General features: G+C 41.8%; 1 protein-coding gene across 1 annotated transcript in view; it reads right to left on the bottom strand.

The window, feature by feature from the left end:
• The window catches only part of tbc1d22a (TBC1 domain family, member 22a), a 98806-nt gene that overhangs the window by 40191 nt on the left and 36872 nt on the right, over positions 1-21743 (bottom strand). Inside the window, exon 10 of the mRNA XM_035676095.1 lies at positions 6274-6380. Within this exon, the coding sequence (XP_035531988.1) occupies positions 6274-6380 (107 nt within the window). The remainder of the gene's footprint in view (positions 1-6273; positions 6381-21743) is intronic.

Raw genomic sequence — 21743 nt, forward strand, 5'->3', positions numbered from 1 at the left:
GAGAGAGAGAGAGAGAGAAAATTGATTGTATGAGAGAGATGACAGGTTGAGATAAGGTGTAGACAAAGGTGAAGACAATTACAGTTGTTCAGAGCTACAGGAGGATTGGCCAGAAGTCATTCTGTTGCTTTCGTGTGTGTTTGTGTCTGCAACTTTGAGAGACGGCAGCACAATTGGTCAAAGTGAAAGTAAAGGACTAAAGGCAGGGCTAGTACATAATAAACATTATAGACTGAGTATCACACCGAAATTATTTTTGGTCTAAAAGTGTGTCTCTAAAAAGAGTCTTCAGCCATGATAGCAGCTCCTCTGAGCTAGGTAACATCTTTTACATTTTCTGATTTATTGTATTTTTCTTATTGTGAAGTGGCATATTTACCCAAGAGCAAACACATGCTGAATATTTAGAACAGTAAATATAAAAGCTTTTTTGTTACATTACCAGAAAGTGCATAAAACCGTTGCAGATAGTTTACTAGCACTTTGAGACTGCCTTGGTGTATGAATTACATAAAGAAACCTGACTCTCCTTACATGACCCCTAACGTGATCAACACCACTTGCCTCTCAAGGCTAACAAGGTTTTCATAACAGTGCACACTCTTTTCTTCATGCTTTTCTTATTGCATAAATGTCTCTATCCATCCTCCCAGTGCCTGATTTTCTCGCCTTAGCCTTGATCCTAACCTCTTCCCCCCAGCAGCTGTTGCTGTCTCCATCTCCACTGACCTGCATGTAAGCTAGCTTAGCTAACAAGACACTGCTTAAAAGAAAGAGGGATTAAGAGAGTTAGAGTTTGTATGACTGAGTTCCAGGAAAAAATAAACATAGATGGAGGTGGGGGTGTTAAAGTTGTTCTCGAACAGTGTGGTTACATTTACATGCACACCAATAAGGCTAGGAAGACAGACGATACAAACACATATAAAACATGCTGTCAAGCATCACACACCAGCTGGCAAATTACTCCTCCTGTGTGTGTGTGTCTGAGTGAGTCTGTGTGTGCGTAGGTGGTGGATTGAGTGACAGCCCAAGGTGACAGTAGGGGGCCCTTGGGGAAACCAGACCAGGACATGGCGTCTGGTTTGGTCTGGCTACCGTCTGCTAGACGTCGGTCTTCGGACCCCTGCTCACACTCGAGGTAGACCCCATCTCTGGCTGGCGCCGTGGAAACAGATGGTTGCCTTGACAATGAGCAGGCACACTTCGATTGGCTCGTACTCCAAGGGAAGGGCTGGAGGCAGCTCAGACGTGGAGCAGCGAGAGAGGGAGCTGTTGACCATTTAATGTTTTGTGCATTTTACATTGATTAAATCTTTTATTCGTTTATTCATTTTGTTGCTGATTTAACTGGAGGACGGTTCATGTGAGACAAACTAGTGATTTAATTTTCTGTCCAAATAGCTGATATTTTCAGCCTTTTTTCGGGGGCGTCTCAACTTCAGAAGTACCTGACGTAAAGTACCTGATTCAATACATACAGTATTGAAAACATGCACAACATTATTCTTTATTATTACATTATTATGGGTCATCTGTTAAAACTTTCCAGCCAAAAAGTTTTTAAAAATTGCTGGAAAAAACTGAATGAATATAAATATCCTCCACGTTCAGTGGCTATAAATAAGAATAAATTAAATTAAAAGCTACAACTGTGTCCGATTAATAATTAAAACTTTTTCATCATGCCACAGACTAGTACGTCAAAACCATTGCAATCAAACCCAAAAAGGGTCAGACACATTTTCATGTTGGACCTCCATGTGTCAAGACTACCGTTGAAATATAATAAGTTCAGATCCCAGGGCGAAATTACATTCCTCAAAGTTAGGTCCTGGACTGGAAAAATATATTTAAGAGCCCCTGCTGTAAAAGGCATATCTGCAGAATTAACATAAAAGGAAGGTTTTCATCTGCAGGCTTTAAAACTGAGAGCCCTCAGGGGGGTGCTGGCAGAATAATGGACTTTTTAAACTTTTTAACTTTATTTCCCTCTCTGGGCATGGCGGGTAGGACACAGACACAGTGGCCGTACGTGAACAGCACATAGCTGCTGTATACTGAGTGCAGCAGGTGTGAGCACTCAGTATACAGCAGTCACTGTCTATACCTGTAAAATGTGACAAAGATTAAATTACTGACGCCTTGACTGACTGTTTTTATTGCAGACCTTAATAACACATTATGGTTTGAGTATTAACGGGACATGTTTAAATCAACAACACAATATTGGGCAGAGATGACAGGTCCATTTAAATTCATGGAAACGGCAGATATGGAGCTGTTTTAACAAGTTAAATTAGTCACGTTAGCCAGAGGCGCTGTCAAATTTAGCACAGTGAAAGACTAATTGGCTGCTGGACAGACTGGGGTAGCATTGGGGTCAACTTAACAGAGTTGTGTCTCAAATGGAGAAATGTACTGATCTGTAGAAATTTCATTTACTTTTGTGTCCATTCATTTTATGTAATATATTAGTTTAGAGGTAGAGTCATGCTTAAAAGCCCTTCAATAGATTACATGGATGGATAACCATAAACAATACTGGTCCATTTAAACATGAGTCATTTGCCCCTTTCGAGTCTGGTAGCTCAGGTAGCTCAGCCATGTTTTTTGATCATGTCAGACCTAAATATGGGCACATTGTGCAGCCTATTTGATGTGGAAATGGGTTATGGAGAGCTGTGTGGTGTTATCTTGTTGATGCTGTTGTAAACACACACACAGACACACAAAGCTCTGTCCATTTAACAGTGCATTAAAGGTCATGTCAGGACAGAAGAATGACTGTTTTCACTTATTTACCCCTGAAACTGTCACTTACTGTCTGCTAAAGCAATGCAACATGTTGTTCTGGTGTGGGTGTTTAGGCTTGGATGCCTGCCTAGACAACAGCTTTAATTACATCAATAATACACACACAAAATGCTGCTCTTACAGTCGCCAGGCATTAAAGGGGGCATCCAAACATTTTAGTGGTTTTGAAGATTAACTGGAAAATTCAGTTGGCTGACAAAATAAAACATCCTCCTATACAAGACATTAGTACAAGTCATTTTGATTTTGCGAACACAGACATTAGACTTGCCTGGAATCGACTGATCTCTCTAACCTACCTTTTATCCCCAGCCTGCTCCTTTGGAGGTGGGGGCTGCAGTGTAGCCAATTAAAGCAGCCGCTCATTAGAGTAGCTGCTTAAGTGAATTGACAGCTAAAATAGCCTGTTCACTTTTAGGTGGGAGAAAAGCATGGCAGTGAAACACTGAAAACAGAGCTAATGGCCAATTTACTGTATTAAAATATAAGAAAAAAACTTTCAAAAGTATTTCCTCTGTACACCAGGTAATTGCAGAAAAACCACACCAGCTGTGGTTCAGAGATGGATGGGAGAAAGCACATTTTTTCTTTACAAAAGTTCCCAACCATGTAGTGGTTTGCAAACCTCCCATTTATGAGTTTGTTCTGCACTGTGATGCAATTAAACTGCTTGGAATATTTTACACAAATTGGTCCAAAACAAGTGGACACCAGTGTTGCACCAGTTCCTGGGGAAATAGTCTATATATATATATATATATATATATATCCACTATTTCCCCATATATATATATGCAGTGTTTAGAAGAAGTGAGCAAATGTAATTGCATGGAGAGACTCTCTGTCTCTCTAACCCCCGGACCCCCACCTTCAGGCCCTCAGTTAAGTGTAATAGTGTATAGTGGATGTGAGAGGGTTTGAGACGAGGTCAGAGCAAGGATCACCAACTAATTACGGTGCCGAGGCACTCAGCCTCCGTCGGATTGTTTAGAAAGCATTAGGGGGGAAACATGGGCTTCCCTGGTGCATTGCACGTAATTAGTTTGGAGCCAAGGTCACAAACAAACACAAGCACGGGGGACAAACAACATCCATACACATAGAAAAGCATACACAAAGACGCACACTCTATTCTTCCTCTGCTCTCAAGCTCTGCGTTCTCTCTGTCTTGCTCTCTCAGGGGCAACAAGGCACAGCGTCTATTAATTTCCTAAATGAATAGCCTAACCAATTGATACTTATTTATGAATGTTCCCATTTTATGCACCACACATGCTCTTTACTATTAATTACCTTTAGGGTAGGGCTCTGCGATATATTGAATTTGACAATAACAAGTATATTATTAATGTTTTAAACGGTGTAAACAAACCAAAATGATCTTATAAAACACAGAAAAGGTCACCCCTAACTGTAGCTTCACTTCGCAATCAAGGTATAGGGTGTTTCTTTTACCCCTAAAACATTCAGTTTCATACAACAACAAGCATATTGCCTAATCAATACATTTAAAGACTGACTGCTGTGGTCATTCTCTTAAGTGTTGCTTTAGATTAGGGTGATTGACCTGACTGGGCAGGCTTGGCAGATGCTGCCTTGACTGTGCCAGGAAACAATGATTAGAGTAGCTGCACTAAGACGTGGAAACAGAAACAACTAGTAACACCTAGGCCATACCTGTTAGAACTAAACATACTTTTGGTATTATAACAGTCAAAAGGTACTAAAATGTGGCAAAATGTTGATGTTGTATGATGAGAAACAAGGTTTTCCACAATTTCTGAAAGCACTAATAGCTTCCACAAATGTAGAAACTGCTTGATTGCCCTAAGAATGGATGCTTTAATCCAGCATAGACAGATATGGTGAAAACACTGGTTGGTAGTAACAGTGGTACTGTTGAGGACAAATCTACGGCCAGCACAGGCAGGCACGTTTAGAACTGACAGATGGCTCAACCATGACCGCTGAGAGTGAGGTCGATTAAGAAGGCTAGCGGGCAAAAGGGTTTTGGGAAGAAATGATGAAACAAAATGAAGTTCGGTGCTGCTGTCTGTACGCAATTATCTGGTCTCCAGACACTCGGCCCTGCTTTAGAATATGCAAGACAATCACATTTCTTAAACCCACACAGAAAAGCTGTTTCATACATAACGCTCACAATGTTAGAGAGGTCCTGCAGGCTTTACCAACAGACAGGAACACCAGGCCATCTTAGCACTGTAACATTCAGTGAACACAATTGATCATCCATAGCTAGGTCGTGCAAAAGTGCTAATCTGCACTATGTGCATTAAATACTCCTCAATGGAACAACACAGGTGCTTAGCACTTGATGATGACTACAATTATGTTGTAGAACTCCTAATTATTGCCATGTTATGACACATTTGCTACAAGACCAAATCTATTATTTGGCACTGAAGGTCTCAATACCTATTTTATTAAATTTCGCATTATGCCACCGTCAGTGAACAATGAATGTGCATAAAAACAGACAAAACCCACATCTGCATTCACACACTCTCTACAAGCACTAAGGGCATAAATATACCTATGTAACAGCAAATTGAGTACATTCAGTCTCTGTGAAGGTGCATGTCTACAGAATCAGTCATTTACACGCTTTCCATCCGTTGTCCATGTGAGCAGCTGTGCTATGCATTCTGGCAGAGACGGGGCGTCACGTTGGCTGCTCCTCATTTTCATTAAGCAGAGGTCTAGGCTATTTTATGAAAATCAGGGGCATCCAGCAGCACGACTCACTGCCTCGGGGAACTCACGAAAAAACACCTTTAAACTAATCGTGAATGAAGACAGATTCTGCAACTGCAAGGCATGCTGGTCCATTCTGAAGTCTCAGAGTAGAGTTCGTTTAACCGATCAGGTGCAACCAGAAGTGTGCAGTTGTAGGAGGATGTAGCCTACATGTGGTTCTGGATCTCCTCACGCAACATATCCCATAAGTCAGTGGTACTGTGTATAACTTGAATATATATGGCAAGGTGAATATGCTCCTGACTGTTGGGCCTTGTCAGTCCAGGTGACTTTGATACAGCAGACACAGAACATGTACCTGCACTTGTTATGTTGCGTTCAATGTCAAGAGACCCTGATAAAGCACAAAGTAAATGCTTCTTGACATGGAACTTGAATGATGCCCAAACTGCTACAACAATGTAACAAATGGCAGACGTTTGAAGCAATAATAATGTTTGTTTTTGAGACCAGATCCGAGAAGCATGGATGCATAAAAAAATAAGTTAAAAAAGAGGATGGAAGAGAATAAAAGAAATAAGTAGTACGAGTAGAGGAGAGGCACGGACAGCCTGCGTCAAGAAGGGAGACAGTGGGAGTGTGTACAGTATGTTGGTATGAAAGTACAAAATCATATGTGGGTGTTTTGAGTTTGGTCTAAGACAACCTACATCTCTTCACACGTACACACATGCTTACCTGTATGCCGTCCAGCAGTTTGCTCATGCACCAGAAGCTGTCAGCCTCAATGTTCCTCAGAGCCTCTTCCTGGAGACTGGACACGTCAAAGTTTTCCACTTCTTCCTCTAGAGAAGAGAAAGAAGAACAGAGAGAGAGTGAGAAATAGGCAGTGCAAGGACAGCAGAAGAAGATGGGAAAGTTAAAAACAGGTGGAAGTAGAGACAAAAAAAATATATAAAAGAAAGAGCGATTCAGGTCTACAGACAAAGCAGAGGCCCACCACAGAAAGGCATAGATGCAGAAGGAGGACATATTCAATGGGGAGAGTTAAGGAAGGTGGGTTATGAAAGAGATGTATGGAAAAGAATGAAGATGCTGACAAATTGGAACAGGGGAATGAAGGAGAAATGAAGCGATGGAGGCGGTGTGGCAGCTGAATGTGTGGGAAGAAAGCAAAACGCGGACAAATAGAGCAGCCAAGTGATTATCATCTTTTAAAAACAGCAGTTCAACCTTTTTCCATGGCTACTTTGAACATTTAGAAAATGTCACACAGTCTCCTCGCACACAGCATAATATGTTGTTTTTATATTGCGGACACGGTGAATGCATTTTCGAGGGAAAAACAAAAGATTTTAAGCAACTTCTGTTCCATTTTTTGAACTTTCTGAAGTTAATTACCACTTTAAATCCTGTCACTAAGTTTTAAAGAGTTGTCTTTATTCTCTGTAATGTAATCTTTTGTCTGATCTTTACTATATTTTTGATTTTTGAAGTTTGTTGTAAAGAGTGAAAGTAAGGTGGGCTGTAGGCTTGATCGTATGTAAATAAATGCAGGTGAATTAGGTCTGGACATATCCTAAAAAACACACAGCAGGCTGCACAGAAGAAACCATTTAAAAGCAGTGAGCACACTGAGTTCCCAGTCATCTCCAGCGGGTGACTTCGACGATGGGTGTCATCAGATGTCATTAACGGCAGCAGCGTGTGACGGACTGCAGGGGCTTTGACGGGCTTCTGACAAGCCACTGACAGCCAGTGGAGAGGAGATGGGACGAGACTGATTAACAATGATCTAGAGAGAGAAAGAAAAGGGAGCGCGGGGGACAGAGAGAAACAGAGGAACCGAACGTACGTGTGTGTGTGTGTGTGTGTGTGTGTGTGTGTGTGTGTATGTGGTCATATTACTAAAAATGTGTTGAGTTTGGTGGAGGTATTTGTGTGAGTTTGTGCATTCCTTATACACACTCTACCTCTCACACGCACACACAGGACCTGGCAGCTCTGCTTGGTATCCTTGGCAACCCCAGTGGAATGTTGTCAAGGTTGTAATGAGCATGCTCAGTCTGACAGACAGACAGACAGGGAGCTGGCAGAGGGCCAGGACAACAAAGCCATTAACAACTAGGCTGTATGAGCGTGTGTGTGTGTGTGTGCGTGCACTCATTCGACACCTTGCCATGCGGGCGCTCTCATCATTGTCTTGTCTGCTTGAAGTCAGGTAAAGACGGATGGAAACCGGACAGGGAGGCTATGGTTCCTTCTCTCAGTGACACCTTTCATCCCATCACACCCGGACAGATCAACGTGTCCAAACGTCACAAAAACAAATCTAATTTTGTCCACATAGTTACCAGATCTTTAATACCAGATATGGAAGTGGTCAGGGGGCCAGATTATGATTAGATCAGTACAGTTCATACTAACCACGAGCAATGCGAAAAGAAAAATGTAATATAGCCGCCGGCCACACATAACAGCCATTATTAGTGCAAACATACAGATATAATCTCATGAAGTCCAATTTTTCGGAATGAGATCTAAAAAGAAATCAGGTTGCAGCGAGAAGCATGAACATACCCAGGGAGGAAGAGGTCATCCACCGACAAATATTGTGAGTCAGAGACGGCTGATGAGATGAAAACTCGCAATATTTCTCTTCATCTTAAATTGAGGCCACAAGCAGAAGTCAACCACAATCAACTGAAGCTAAATGTGGTTTTGGAGCAGCTGTTATAACACTGCAGAAACAAAAGAGCAAACCATCTGACCAATTTGAAGTCAGTATTTAATTTGATAGCTCCTCTATATTGATGCAGAAGATAATGACAACGCATGAATACAGCCGGCTCTCTGGGACGCGGCGGCTGCAGGCACCAGCGATGCCATTAAATTTGGAGTTGAAAAGATTAATTGTAAACAGGCTGACTGGCAATTCGCGTGGTGTCGTTGCTGATTAACAAGCTGGGGAGAGCGCCGCCGCTCCGCCGTTCCGGGAGACCCTGAGTATCCCAAAGTCTCAAATCAGTCTTTGTCGTGGGCAAAAAGCCTTTGCTGTCGAGCTCAGTTCCAAAACCTAAACCTTGACTCTGGAGCAGATTAGAAGGGACAGCTTCCAGGAGTCCAGTGGTTGTACTGGAATTGGGCATAGCTCATCACAATAACAAGGGCACACAGGAGGAAGGGGCTAAGAGGAGGAGAGGTAGTGCGAGGGCCTGCACTCAGTATGGCTGGATCATAAGGCCACAGTGCCCCCTGTGATCGCTGCTGGAACTGATGCTAACGCCAATAATCGGCTTTACACGGATGAGTACTTAAAAACAGTCAAAGCTCAGGTCATTAGTCATTTTCATGGGCAGGTGGTCCAGACAGCTCTTTCTCTTCACTGTGGAAAGGATAAAAGAATCAAAGCTGTGTGGCGAATGTCTGATGATTCAACAACCTGTTGTTGAATTTAATTTTCATAAATCACTTGATCCACCTTCAATCTTCAGTGTTTTGGTAACATAAATAACCAAAAGAAAGGCCCCATTAGGCCACCTTGAATGCCTCCACAGGCTGTGGGTCTCAGTTGACCTGCCTTCAAAGGAAGAAATTGCTAATTACTTTCACTAGATCCATGCCTCAGTAGAATTTCCTTCAAGACACTCTCTTGGTGATTACTTTTGGAGCACTGCCTACACACTAAGGACCATCTGACAATACATGTCTGGGACATGATCCGTGTCTCAGTAGAAATGCTTCACAAATAAGAGCCAGGGGAATTTGTGGAAGTTCAAGCTTCAGTGAGCCTTGCATCAGAGAATGGGAGTCTCGGTGGCTTTAGTTCTGTGTGAGATGTGTCTCTCCACAATAATATTTTTGCCAAATTAAATTCTCAGGTAGAGAAAGCAGGTCTGGTCTGACCTTAGTGGGAGAAGAGAACTAATCTGATACAGCCAACTGTCGAAGACACTCATGTCTGTGAACAGACAGACATGCACAGGCCTCTGAAGCATTTTGTGATCAAATTGGCAGAAGAGCCCAGCATACACAGACCACAGACTTGATGGTACAGCCAAGGAGCATCACACATAACACACACACACACACACCTACACACACACGCACACACAAACAGTCAAACTGGTTACAGAGCAGTGATTGTTTGCTGAGAAGTGAGAATCATCATCAGAACCAAATCCTGTATTTACAGAGGAGAATAATTAATTTAAGAATCCAAACTTTCTCCAACAAGTCAAATTTGAGGTGAACTTTTATTTCCTTGACATCATTTCCGCTCTGCCACTTCGTATCCCCCATCAATATACCACTCCTCTTCATACCTAGACCTTGCTGATAGTCTCTTGACCTTGCTTTTGGAACATCAATGCTTTTCCTCTCTATTCTCCCTCCTCCCCTCCTTTGACATCTCTTCTCTTGCTCTTGCTACCCTGCCTCTCCAAGCTGTTCTCCACCCCCACCCGTGTCTCTTCCTCACCCCTCTTCCTATTGGCCACAGCGCCAGTTTCCTGCCAGGCCCCAGGCTTTATTTCCTGTTTGTCCTGGCGCAGGGGGCAACTTGTCCAGAGAGACCAACTGCTTGGTCGCTGCCAGCTGTGAGCACTTGGCACAGCTTGGCATGCCGAGCTGGGTTACACCTCCGGAGACCGAGCGCGGGCGCCTACATACACAGACGTGTGCATGCGAGCGAGTGCGCGCAACACACACACACACTCACGCCAGTGCTGCCATCTGCCCTCTACAACTATGGGCCACAAGGTAATGTGATGTAAGATGATAAACGAGCTAGTTTAACCTGATGTAATCATAACGTGTGTGTGTGTGTGCCGAGTATGAGAGTAAGTGTGTGTCTTTGCAGACAGCAATTGGCAATAAAGAACAGTCCCATTTGACAACCCTCTGCTGGTTCAGATTAATCACAAGCGAACCTGAGATGCAGATCGCTAGAGAGAGAGAGAGAGAATGCTGTTGGTTTTAACAAGATTCCACCATCCAAAGCTCGTAAGATCACAGTGTCACAGGCATTACTTATAATTTACAGCGGAAGTTCAGGTTCAATCTAATGGATCTAATGACTTACAATTTGGGCGCAGAATCCAAACATGTCACAATCCAGTTTCCACCTTCAAAATGACACCCAAGTGACACAGCCGAGGGCTTCGACACTTAAAAATTAGACATGTGTTAGCTGCTGGTGAGACATGCAATACCATCCACCTCCCGACGAACCCTCGCCCCCACCCCACCCCCACGTATATCACTCAGGTCCCTGCAACAAAGAGAAAAAAAAGCGCTTTCCCCACCGTGGCACATTAGTGTGATAACACTGTTGTTAATGAGAGCTGAACATTTTCCAGAGAGGTGGCATTCATACTGTTGGATAATTAAGAACTGAGTTAACGTGGCAAACCTGGTGTCACCAACACACTGGGTGCACACACACACACAGGCACGTCCACGCACACACAAATGCACAGGATCACAGGAGCTGAGAGCGCAATGAGAATAGAATTATGGCTGTGTGCGAAACGAGATGTGAAGTTATGAAAATAGACAGCTGGAGGTGAAAGAAGGTGGCGGTAGGAGAGAGTGTGTGTGTGTATTTGAGAACAGGTGGAAGTGATATTAGTGGAGGTGAAAGTAGGAATAATTGTTTTTTTTCTCTCTCTACCATATTTGAGGCAATAATCTTTGCTTTGATCTTAGGGTTCATGGGACCAAGAAACGTATCTAAAATCTCCCGTCTGGCTTCCAAAAAAAGCCTCCACTGTCTTCATATCATAGTTCTTGGAAGTTACAAGGTTTTTCTTTAAAGTACACCACTAAGCTTACTCATTGAAAGCACTGAACTTCAGCCTTAGCAGTGATAAGGAACGCTTTAGGCCATAAAATCTACACAATCACTCCAACAATGTTCTCATCTCCCACTATCTGCACTATAAGCCTGTGTGTCCATACATCAAACAGCAGGCCCCACAGCTGTTGGCAAGATAATGTAAGTCCTTGACATCAAATGGAATACAGCTATTAATACCATATCTGCCTATGTGCCGACACATAATGATCCACTTGCCCAGAGGTAAGATGGTGTCTTGTATGAGGAAGCTTAAAGTGTTTAATGTTGAGTAAGGCCACCGCATCGCATTAACTGTTGCCACTGCTGCCAATATCTCTATTCGCATTACATCCCTCCCCCATTAACACCCCTCATAGCGGCCCGTGGGATGTTTGTACAGCACAGATGCGTGTGAAATTTGTGACTCAACATGTGTGCAGCTGGCAACGTACTCTACAATCGTGTAACCATGGCAATGCCAGAGAAACGCGACATATCCTGGAATGAGGCTTGTTTGTGTTTTCCTCCGCAGCTTTATAATTCCACTGTGATAACATACACGGGGTGGGCCAGGGGTGGCATTGGCGACTGATAGTACATTGTATCATTTCTATCCATCGCAAGGGCGCACACGTGGGGAGCAATCACTAAAACACTTGTTGCTAGGAAGGGTGATATGCCTTGAATGCTGGGATATGGGAAGAGGTGGGCATTTAAGAGGAGGAGAGGGTCTAATGAAAGAATATCAAGTTCCACTGTGGGAAATGTAGGAACCAGGGCTTTTGGGGCATGACTCATAATAGGGACCGAGAGAGTAACTTATTTAAACATACTCCAATGAGTTATGAACTGGTTATGAAACAGTCTCAATTTAATACTGATGCCTCTATGTGTAAACAATCAAGACCATCAGCGACAAAGTTGACTTCTTATATGGTTTTTCTTAATGCCTGCTAGCAGGTCAGATTTGGTCGGATTCCCCTTGAAATCAATGAAACGAGCCTGTATAAACACTACTGTTTTTGACCATAATGAAAAATTAAGGTTCCTTCTAGGGTGCTTGTAAGTTAAAAAACCCTTCTCAAAATGTCCTGATTTTCTCTGTTTTATTATGATTGTATATTGAATACTTTTTGGTTGTGGACTGTTTGTCACAAAAGATAGGGAAAAGTCAAGTAAGATGAGTTTGGATGCATGTGACTTTACCAAATGAACATCTTGTTTGTTATCATTATGCCACATAAAGCATTACTGAGTGAAAAACAAAGCAAATGAAGCATTTGTCCTCTTCTGTCTCCCATACAGGCATTGTAGGCATCGAGTTTGTTTGTTTGTTTGTGTTTATCTGTAGTCAAAGGGAAGTGTTCACGGTCTCATTTTTCTGAATGGAATAAACTGCACTAAGTGCTTAGCACCATTGCTTGGTAATAAAAGGAAGTGCATATTTTATATTTGTTTCTTTGTACTGCTGTATGTCCTGTGCTGGTTTGTGTTGCTGTAGTTGAGTGTCGCTGTATACAATGTTACACATGACGTGGAACATTGGCTGCAATCCAAGTGCTTTTAGTGAACTAGTGGGACAGACATTACTCTGCTTTGGTGAACAGGTGTCTGTATAAGGGATTGGAACTCAATTAGTGTTTAAACAACATTCACTAACAGCATGAGAATAGACTGTTTCAGTTATTCTACCCCTAACCAGTGTGCCATGGGTCAATCAGATAAAGAATTCAAACACATGTTAACCGTCATTTTATACTGGCACACATATATAAAGCAATTTTAAACACATAAAATGTCCAATTCACTCAAGGCATAGTAAACGCTCTAGCCTAATGTACAAGACACATTTGGGAGCTGAAGGAACGTTTCATGAGATGTAAGTGAAGGATCAGTCCATTAAGTCATTAGTGTGTGTAATCTGCAGGCTTAGTTAGGAGGAAAAAAACATTAGCGGAACAGTAATAAGCAGACATTATGAACGGCAACAGACACATTTAAAGTCACAGACAGTCAACATGCCTAGTGTTACAGACACCTCACGACGTAATCCTGTGCTGACGCATACACGAGTATTTGTGTGAATATGTGTGAGGCTGCAGTGTCTATGTGTATGCTTATATGTCGTGTCAAGATCCTTTTGTGTGTGAGTGCTATTGTTTCAAACCCACATGTCTGAAATGTGCATATGTCTGTATGCATGTGCGTGCATGCGCACAAAGTCATGATGCAACCGAAAACACCACACACCACCGTCGCAGCACGGTGAGATGACTGTTTCAATTGCTTCCAATTGCATCAGGTCAAGCGGAACGCGTCTCGCTGGTGACAGAATGATAAAACAGATTCTCCCCCCCCCCCAATCAAACAAACGGCTGATAGAGAGAACGAGAAATAGAGACTAGGAGAGATCTGAAGATTCTCGGTGAGGAGAGCTTCAATTTATGGCTTTTTATAGTCAAGTAATTAACTTAATCTAAAAATATTCAATAACCCCTGCGATTATTCACAGAAGATAAATCATTTTTTGACAGAACTATTTCTCTGGATCATTTCAGAGCTCTATTTCTTTTTATCAGGAGCAATGAGAGAATTTCTGGTAATACGGGGAAATAAGATCAGTCCGGATGCAGGTGAAAGCACAGCTATTGATTTTCAGCTTTATATATCCTGTTGTCGGGCACAGACGATGGTCTCTGTGGTTTTAATGGTCACTTCCGCACCGCAGGCCAATACATGCGAGACTCATACAATTACAAAGATCAACAAACATGGTGCAAGCCCATCTCAATTATAGTAGCTATTACTCATATACTTATAGTGTAAGTATATTTTACCAAAACACTAAGTGCATTCCCTTATCTTTCAGTTTCCTTTTAAAAAGGTTTTTAATCTACGAGGCAACCCATGCCATGTAGATGTAAGGCTCATTCGAAGGTAACAAAAAATAAAAAATCTTATTTTTATGTGATTATGTGCTAATGAAAACATAGTGATGCATATTATATTCCTGTCTGCAAATAGATCCTCCACACTGGTCCTTTGATGTAGAAATGTTATGCTGAATGTAGCCTCTTTGAAGAGAAAGAAGTAGAAAGTTAATGTAAAGTGCCATCAAATGTCTGAAGGAGAAGAACATATTTCAGAGGAATGAAAGAGGGACATTTATACAGAGAAAGGTGGAGATAGACAGAGACTGAGGGTCAAAACCACACAGCTGATTCGATTCCTCCCCGCCCAAATGCTATTACTTAACCCCAGAAACATGGTGAATGCGTTCTAAACCAAATCGTCGAGTGGGGACCGGGACAAAGCTCAAGCCAGGAGAGAGACAAAGAGAGGCAGCGTCACAGAAAATTTAAGAACAAATCTCATACTGTCTGGCAGGAAAATAATGCCTACACCGAGTCAATAGTCTCACCGAATGATTAAAGCAAGAGAAATTAGAGAAAGCAAAAGTAGATAAGGAACAAAGTAGAAAGAAAAAAAGAAAGTGTTCCTGCTGGATGTCAGCAGCTGTGCTCGGGCAATCACTAAGCAGCTCATTAGAGCTAATAACAGCCGTTAATCAGAGGGAGACTTAGAATAGAAGGCTCGACCAACGGTGGCCAGACCATGGGGAGAAAGAAGCCGATATTAGTTAACCGCCTACTGGCCGAGATACACTCTGCAGATTGCTCAATCTATAGATGGACACACAGGCAGATGGATGGATATAAAGACAGAGGAAAGATGAGGCGAGAATCAACAGGATAAGCCAAAAAGAAAAATGGAAATGGAAAGACAAACAGAAACGAAGCTCCGGGACTTTCAGAATAAAAGTCTTCCAACAGTTCTGCAACAGCAACATAGGAGTCAATTAACACCAAATGACAGCTGACACCAGAGTTGGCACTTCCTTTCTATGACCACACACATTGAGCCAACCGTTCAGCACTGTAATCATCTGATGCAAGGATCCAATTGAAATACAAATCAGCATGGCGTAGCACAGCATGGCAGGGCACACTGTAGCACAGCTGAAGCGCCGTACCAGTGGACAAACAACAGATCTGAGAGGACATATGAGGGAAAATGTCTAGGAGAGAAGACTCAACATAATGCTGAAAGGGACAAAATGAATGCTTAAAATAGAGCAAAGTGCTGCTTACTGCGAGACATACTGCCAACCTGAACATATAATTCAGGCAGGATATGACATTTCGGTGTCATTTTCAGAAAGCTTAATTCACAGACATAGTTTCTAGTGTTTCTGTTTCCATCCAGTCTGATGAGACTCAGCTCTTCTCTTTATGGAGGAGATATCAGCTTCAGTCGGTGTTCTGTGTGTGTGTGTGTGTGTGTGTGTGTGTGTGTGTTTCTAACAGCTCGCCTCACCAGTCTGTGCCCTGTGTGTGTGTGCGTGGTGTTACACTCCTTCAGGCATTTCATCACAACCGACTGACAGTATGTTTCCATCTTCCAAGCTTTGTCCCTGGGTGCTCCACCAAGCCAGTCTATCTGCAGTGTTACAACCCACCCGCCCCACACACACACAGACACACACAGTGACAATGCAGGGGCTGTGTGTGTGTATGTATGTATGTGTACATAAGCGGGTCATGCCACACCTTGACTTTTTACAAAGTGACATCCAGCAGAGCCCTATCGCTTTGTTCTGTAGAGCAGTTCTATATAACAATGTAGGTTCATACTTGAGGTACATAAGCACATTTAGCCAGGCCCCCCACCAGGCTCTAACATGACAAGTCAGTCAGCTTCATTTGGAGCAAAGCATACCAGATGAGGGGAAGCTAGGCGTTTTATGTTAGCATATGTAAATGAGATCCTACATAAAGACCAGCACAGACAGACACACATAAATAAAATGACACCGAGTATCTATACAAGCTGTTTCATCAGAGACATTTATAGCGCCAGAGACACACATTTCGACTTTCTACTAGAATTCAATGTGAACATGAACTAAATAAAGCCTGTACTGACTGACTTGTCAACAGAAACGATGATGATGATGAGAAACATATTTAAAACCTACAAGATAAAAGCTAATTTATTGCTCACATGCAGACACACACACACACACAAATGTTTGCACAAGCAGTATATCGGTATACAGACGCACACACACTCACTAAGGTTGTAAGTCGCATGCATACACAAACACACACAGGCATTGACACATTTAGGCCCACACAGTTGTGTACACATAGAGATTAAACAAATTCCGGTAGTGCCAAGCACGGGTGCCGCTTTGTAAATGAGGCCCAATGAAAAGTCACTCGGCTGTTTTCATTTTTCAGTTTGTTTCCTCAGAACCATGAAGTTTAGATTATTCCTGTCGTTTGAAGGTAGAAAATATATATTCCAAAGTGTATATTATGTCTGCCAAAATAAACCATAAATTGCCAACAGTGCTTACTTCAGTTCTCCAGTTTATAGTAATGTGGATGCTGGTTGCACAGCACTAGACCACACCTGCTTCTTTTTTTTATTTGTGCATAAAAGTAATTACATTACAAAATAAACATGTATTGGCATAACACTACAACTGAAAAAAATGTGGAACTGCCTAATTTTGTATGTCAAACTAATTCTCCAACAAAAGTTCCCTGGTGTTTGGTAAAAAGCAGCTGACCAAAGTGATATCCGGCATCTGTAAATAGTGAAGGATTCGCATACGATCATAGTCTGGTTAAAATAAAACAACTGTGGCAAGACAAACAACAAATATTGGCAACATATAGGCTGCATCACAGAGAGGTGTCCCCTTTCTTCCTACAAATGCAATAGTCCAGGAAAAAGTTGGCTGTTCTACTTGCACTGTTCACATTGCCTTTTATAAATGAGTGATTAACCACAGCTTGTGTCTAGCCGTTTGTGCAACGACAAAATAGATAAAAAGAATCTAAAAGGAGTCATGTTGCAAGTTAGTCTATCCCATTGTTTCCCACGGCATCTTTCTCAACTTGTAAGATGCGTTTTGTTACCACGGGACTGAGACAAACTTTTTTGAAATAATGTACGCCCAAAGAGATCTCACTTCCTAAAAGCTAGAAATTGTGCATCATTTTAAAAATGTGCCCTAAGCAGACAGCAGTTGCTGTTGAAGAGCAAATTGTAAAAGGGAGTGCACATTTCTCTGCATTTGTGAAAGCTTCTTGAGAAAAGACGTGTCTAGGGATCTGAGGAGTCTTGATGTTTTAAAAAGGCTGGCTAACGCACACGCAAAAATACACACAGCATCTTCCACAGTGCTGTCAGGACCTTCGTCATACGGGCATATTGCTCTCTTTGCTCCTCATCCTCTCCGACTTCCCTAACAACCACAAGGACACATCTATGGGACCATTCTGACTTTACTGTTGGCTCTGGTTGCTTGGACACCTTATTTGTCCCTTGATCTCCGTTTGCCTCTCAAGTGATGTAAGCTGAGTTGTGTAAATGTGTAAGGTTTCTCTTTTATAACCCCGTTCCTTTAGTAATTCACATTGCAATTTGGACATGAGCCTCTGCTTCTGCTGCAATAAAATGTATTTACATTTTAAAATATACTTCACCTAATGCACAAATCTAGTTTTTTGTCCTTCCTTCCTTCCTTCCTCAAGGGTTCCAACATATGCCAACAAAATGGCAGAAAGTACAACGTTCAAGAGCACCTTTGGTCAATGCTGGAAAACAATCTTCACCTGCAACAATGCAGCGTGGCGTTTCTATTCTAGGGAAGTCATCAGCAAATTTTCAGTGAAAGTTAACCTTACGTTACATACATTCCTTTTAAACCTACATTTGCTTAACAAGCTGAAACACAAGCAATTGGCATTAGCAATCATGCGAAGTCAAGTCTCTGGCCAAATATACACTCTCCTTTCAGCCCTGCTTTGCTCCACCAACTCCTAAAGAATACCTGGCTCTTTAGCTGCTAAATCCTACACTGTGTTCACAAGCTACTTGCCAACGTTGTCTGCCATTAGATGCCGGGCAGTATACAGGCGATTTATTAGAGGTTTTTCACTGAGAACATCTGTCTGCTGCAGCTGGAAACAACACTGATGAGAGCAGTGAGAGTGAACCAAAACAGTAAAGTTACAGGCAGTAAAACCAAAACAATGAGCTACAAGATGAGCTATAAAGCTCTGTAGAACTGAGGGATGTCAGGTGATAACTCTTTGTGGTGCACCTTTTACATTATACACGGTCATTTGATGCATTTTAAATTAAAATATTAATTATAGCAGCTTTAAGGTTCAATTTTTTTACAGTATATTTTGTTAAATCAGCATTCAAAGCTATTTTTTTTCATGGTTAAAAAAAACAATCAATAATAGCAAAAACATATTTCAGTGTTCACCTGTTACTCTAAAACCATATTATATTAATATTTATATGTAATCAGAGAAATCAATTCTATACATTGGGAGCACTGCTTTCACACAGTGGTGAACACAAAGCTAATTGCAGAATTCTTTACGAAATCCTCGCAACAGAGAAGCTGTTGCTAGCCACTTTCTGCCTGCTATGACAAATACAGCCCCACAGTGGAAGATGGTGATAGGTTACACTAGGCCATCCATCTCTTAGTTGATAGGAGGAAGACCTGCCCGGCTCAGCCGCTTCCTGACAGCATAGGGGCACTTTCAAGTCTGTCATTTTCCTCTTTTTGAAAATCTTGTTTTCCTGCTCTGTTGTTTGTCCCTCTCTGTCATTCTCCATGCCCGCACTCTTTCCTACTCTTAAACCTGCCACGACGCACTCTGGCTGCTGTTATATTCTACTACTCTGTCTGTCTCCATTCTAGCTGTGCTTCCCGTTCACTTACGCTTGTCAAACGCTCACCTCTCTGAATTTTGTTTCCAATACGCCCCCTCATCTCTCTCCCCCCGTCTTTTTAACTCGCTCGCTTGTTCTCATCTTTCTTCAGAGTGGATCCATACTTAGACACTGGCATGCAGATTACATTATGGATCCACTGGGCGATCAATGGCCGCTACACATTAAAAGAGGACTGGCCCGGCTCCTTGGCCCGTCATGGGCCGTCTTGGCCTTAATTAGATGACTTCTATTGTCGGCTAATGGGAGAGGAGCTACACCGTGGAAGATAGGGAGAAGACAAAAGCAGTGTAATGCCTCACAGTTGGGGAACAAGAACGACAGACTCTCCAAATCAATTTATCCTTTGACAGAAAGGAGGCCTGCTAGATTGCTTAACAGTCCAGGTGGATACAAAACAACGTTAGTGTTATTTTCTCTTCCACGGCGCCAGAAGAGTTTATCAATAATCGACCAATTGGAACTTTTCAATTTGGATTAACAGTCAGGTGTTAATGAAAGTTGGTGAGAGGAAGAAAAGGGGGCTGAGTGCTGTGTTAGGAGGTCGAGCCGTCACTCCGCATTGCATCATCAAAAGGTAAATGGAGTGTATGGCACCTGAACAAGCACTGCAGTGCCAGACCAAGGCTGTATGTGACTCAGAAAAAGAAGGCAGAAAGACAGAGCGAGATAAATAAAAAGACTAACAAAGAGACACTAACAAAGTGACACATAGGAGTAGTGGAAATTAACGGGAAGACAAGAAAACGAACACAAGCAAACAGACATATTCAGGGACAACGTGTGGGCAGCAGACTGTGGGTATGATTTTGTATTTTTTTTTCCCCCTACCCTATCCCACCCCCCATCACTTCTGTTGAGGTAGCCTATACAGACTACTATGTAGAGGTGGTAAGCAAAAAAGACTTTGGGAATCAAGCAATGAAGAGTCTCAAAAAAAGACAACTATACCAACACATACAGTAGAAAGAGAGAGAGGGAGAAAGAGAATGGTGAGACAGAGACAACACACAACATGGAACAGAGAATAGACAGAAAAGACTTGTTTAGAGGGTAGATGAAGCAACTGCAAACATGTCTTAATCAGGTTCCCAATCAGTGAACTGGCTCATATCCTCAGATACTGGCTGTCACTCAAATCCACAAGGCTTCACACAAACACAAACACACATTTGAAAATAAAATGAAATGAAGATTTTGAGAAAGTAAACTTGGTGGTTCTCTAGTGTGAATAAAAAGTAAAAACTAACCTGCTGACACTTTGGCTTTAGGTTTTTTGTTACTCATTTTTTCTCTGCAGGACATTAGCCTATATTAACCGTTTTTTGCTGCAGGCTGGTCTAAGCCTATGACATGAACATGAACACACATGGATGTAGTTGATTATTAACTCAAAAACTATTTAAGTAGCTATTCATTAATGTGGCTATAATCAATATTTTGTACATGTAATGTGAGACAGAAAATTATCACCTAGCATTATAGCGTCTTTTAGTTATTTGTTTTGGTTTTATAAACTACAACTTTATTGTTTTGGTTCATTCTCAACACTCTCATCTGCGTTGTTTTCAGATGCACCAAACGTAGTGAACGTAGTGGAGCGTTTAGCAGCTCAAGAGCCAAATCATTCAGCAGGGGTCAGTGGAAACCTAAACAGATAGAGGGGAGAATATTGAGCTTAAATTTGCCAAGTGGCCAGAAATATGACTGTGCCTATCTGATTGATGTATGAATAAGAAACTGTCTGCCATATCAGATTTATAGGTCGATATGGGAACTTTTTAAGCTAATCAGTGTTGTGTTTACAGCATATTTTTGCTTCTCCAAGTCGCAACAAAATGTGTTAATGCAAGTTTAAAATTTATTAGCTTCAATTAGTAGGTTTGTGATGATGTGGTGAAAGCTAGATCTGTACTATAGGAAGCCTAGGGTTAATTCATTTGTTAACATTTCCACACCATGGTCATAGTCTCAATAAAAATCTTTTGGCATTAGGATACACTTGAGCATTCTTTACTTCAAATACTCCTATTCTATAAAGACGAGCAGCAGAAGATTAGTCATAAAAACATTAAATTGTAAATTATTAAATTCTTTTTCACAATTGAAATTTCACCCCTGGCAAGTCTCTGAAGTCGCGGGCCCCTGCGTCTATGTTTCTTAAGATGTGTTTTCACCAATAGGTTTATGTCTCTCGGGTTTGACAGATCAGTCTTTGACCTCATTCAGAGAAGAAAGGGAAAAGCAGAGAGAGGAATAGTTCAGGTGTCTGACCTACAAACACCATCAAATGTTCCCATTTTCATACTTGTTTGTATAAGTAGTACTCATCTAACATGTCTACATTACCCATGGAGTGTGTGTGTGTGTGTGTATTTATTTGTGACAATTCTTAAAGAAATTAATTCTGACTTCCTGCTTTCATCATACACTCATGAGCTCACATAAAAAGGAGGAAGGGGAAAGCGCAATGCAACAGAAGAAAGAAAAACAGATGTCAAGAGAAGAGGAGAGAGAGCCAGCGAGAGCGAGAGAGCGC

This window comes from Morone saxatilis, unplaced genomic scaffold, assembly GCF_004916995.1.
Source record: "Morone saxatilis isolate NCDOM2014 unplaced genomic scaffold, NCSU_SB_2.0 Contig10, whole genome shotgun sequence".
In the NCBI taxonomy this organism is placed as follows: domain Eukaryota; kingdom Metazoa; phylum Chordata; class Actinopteri; family Moronidae; genus Morone; species Morone saxatilis.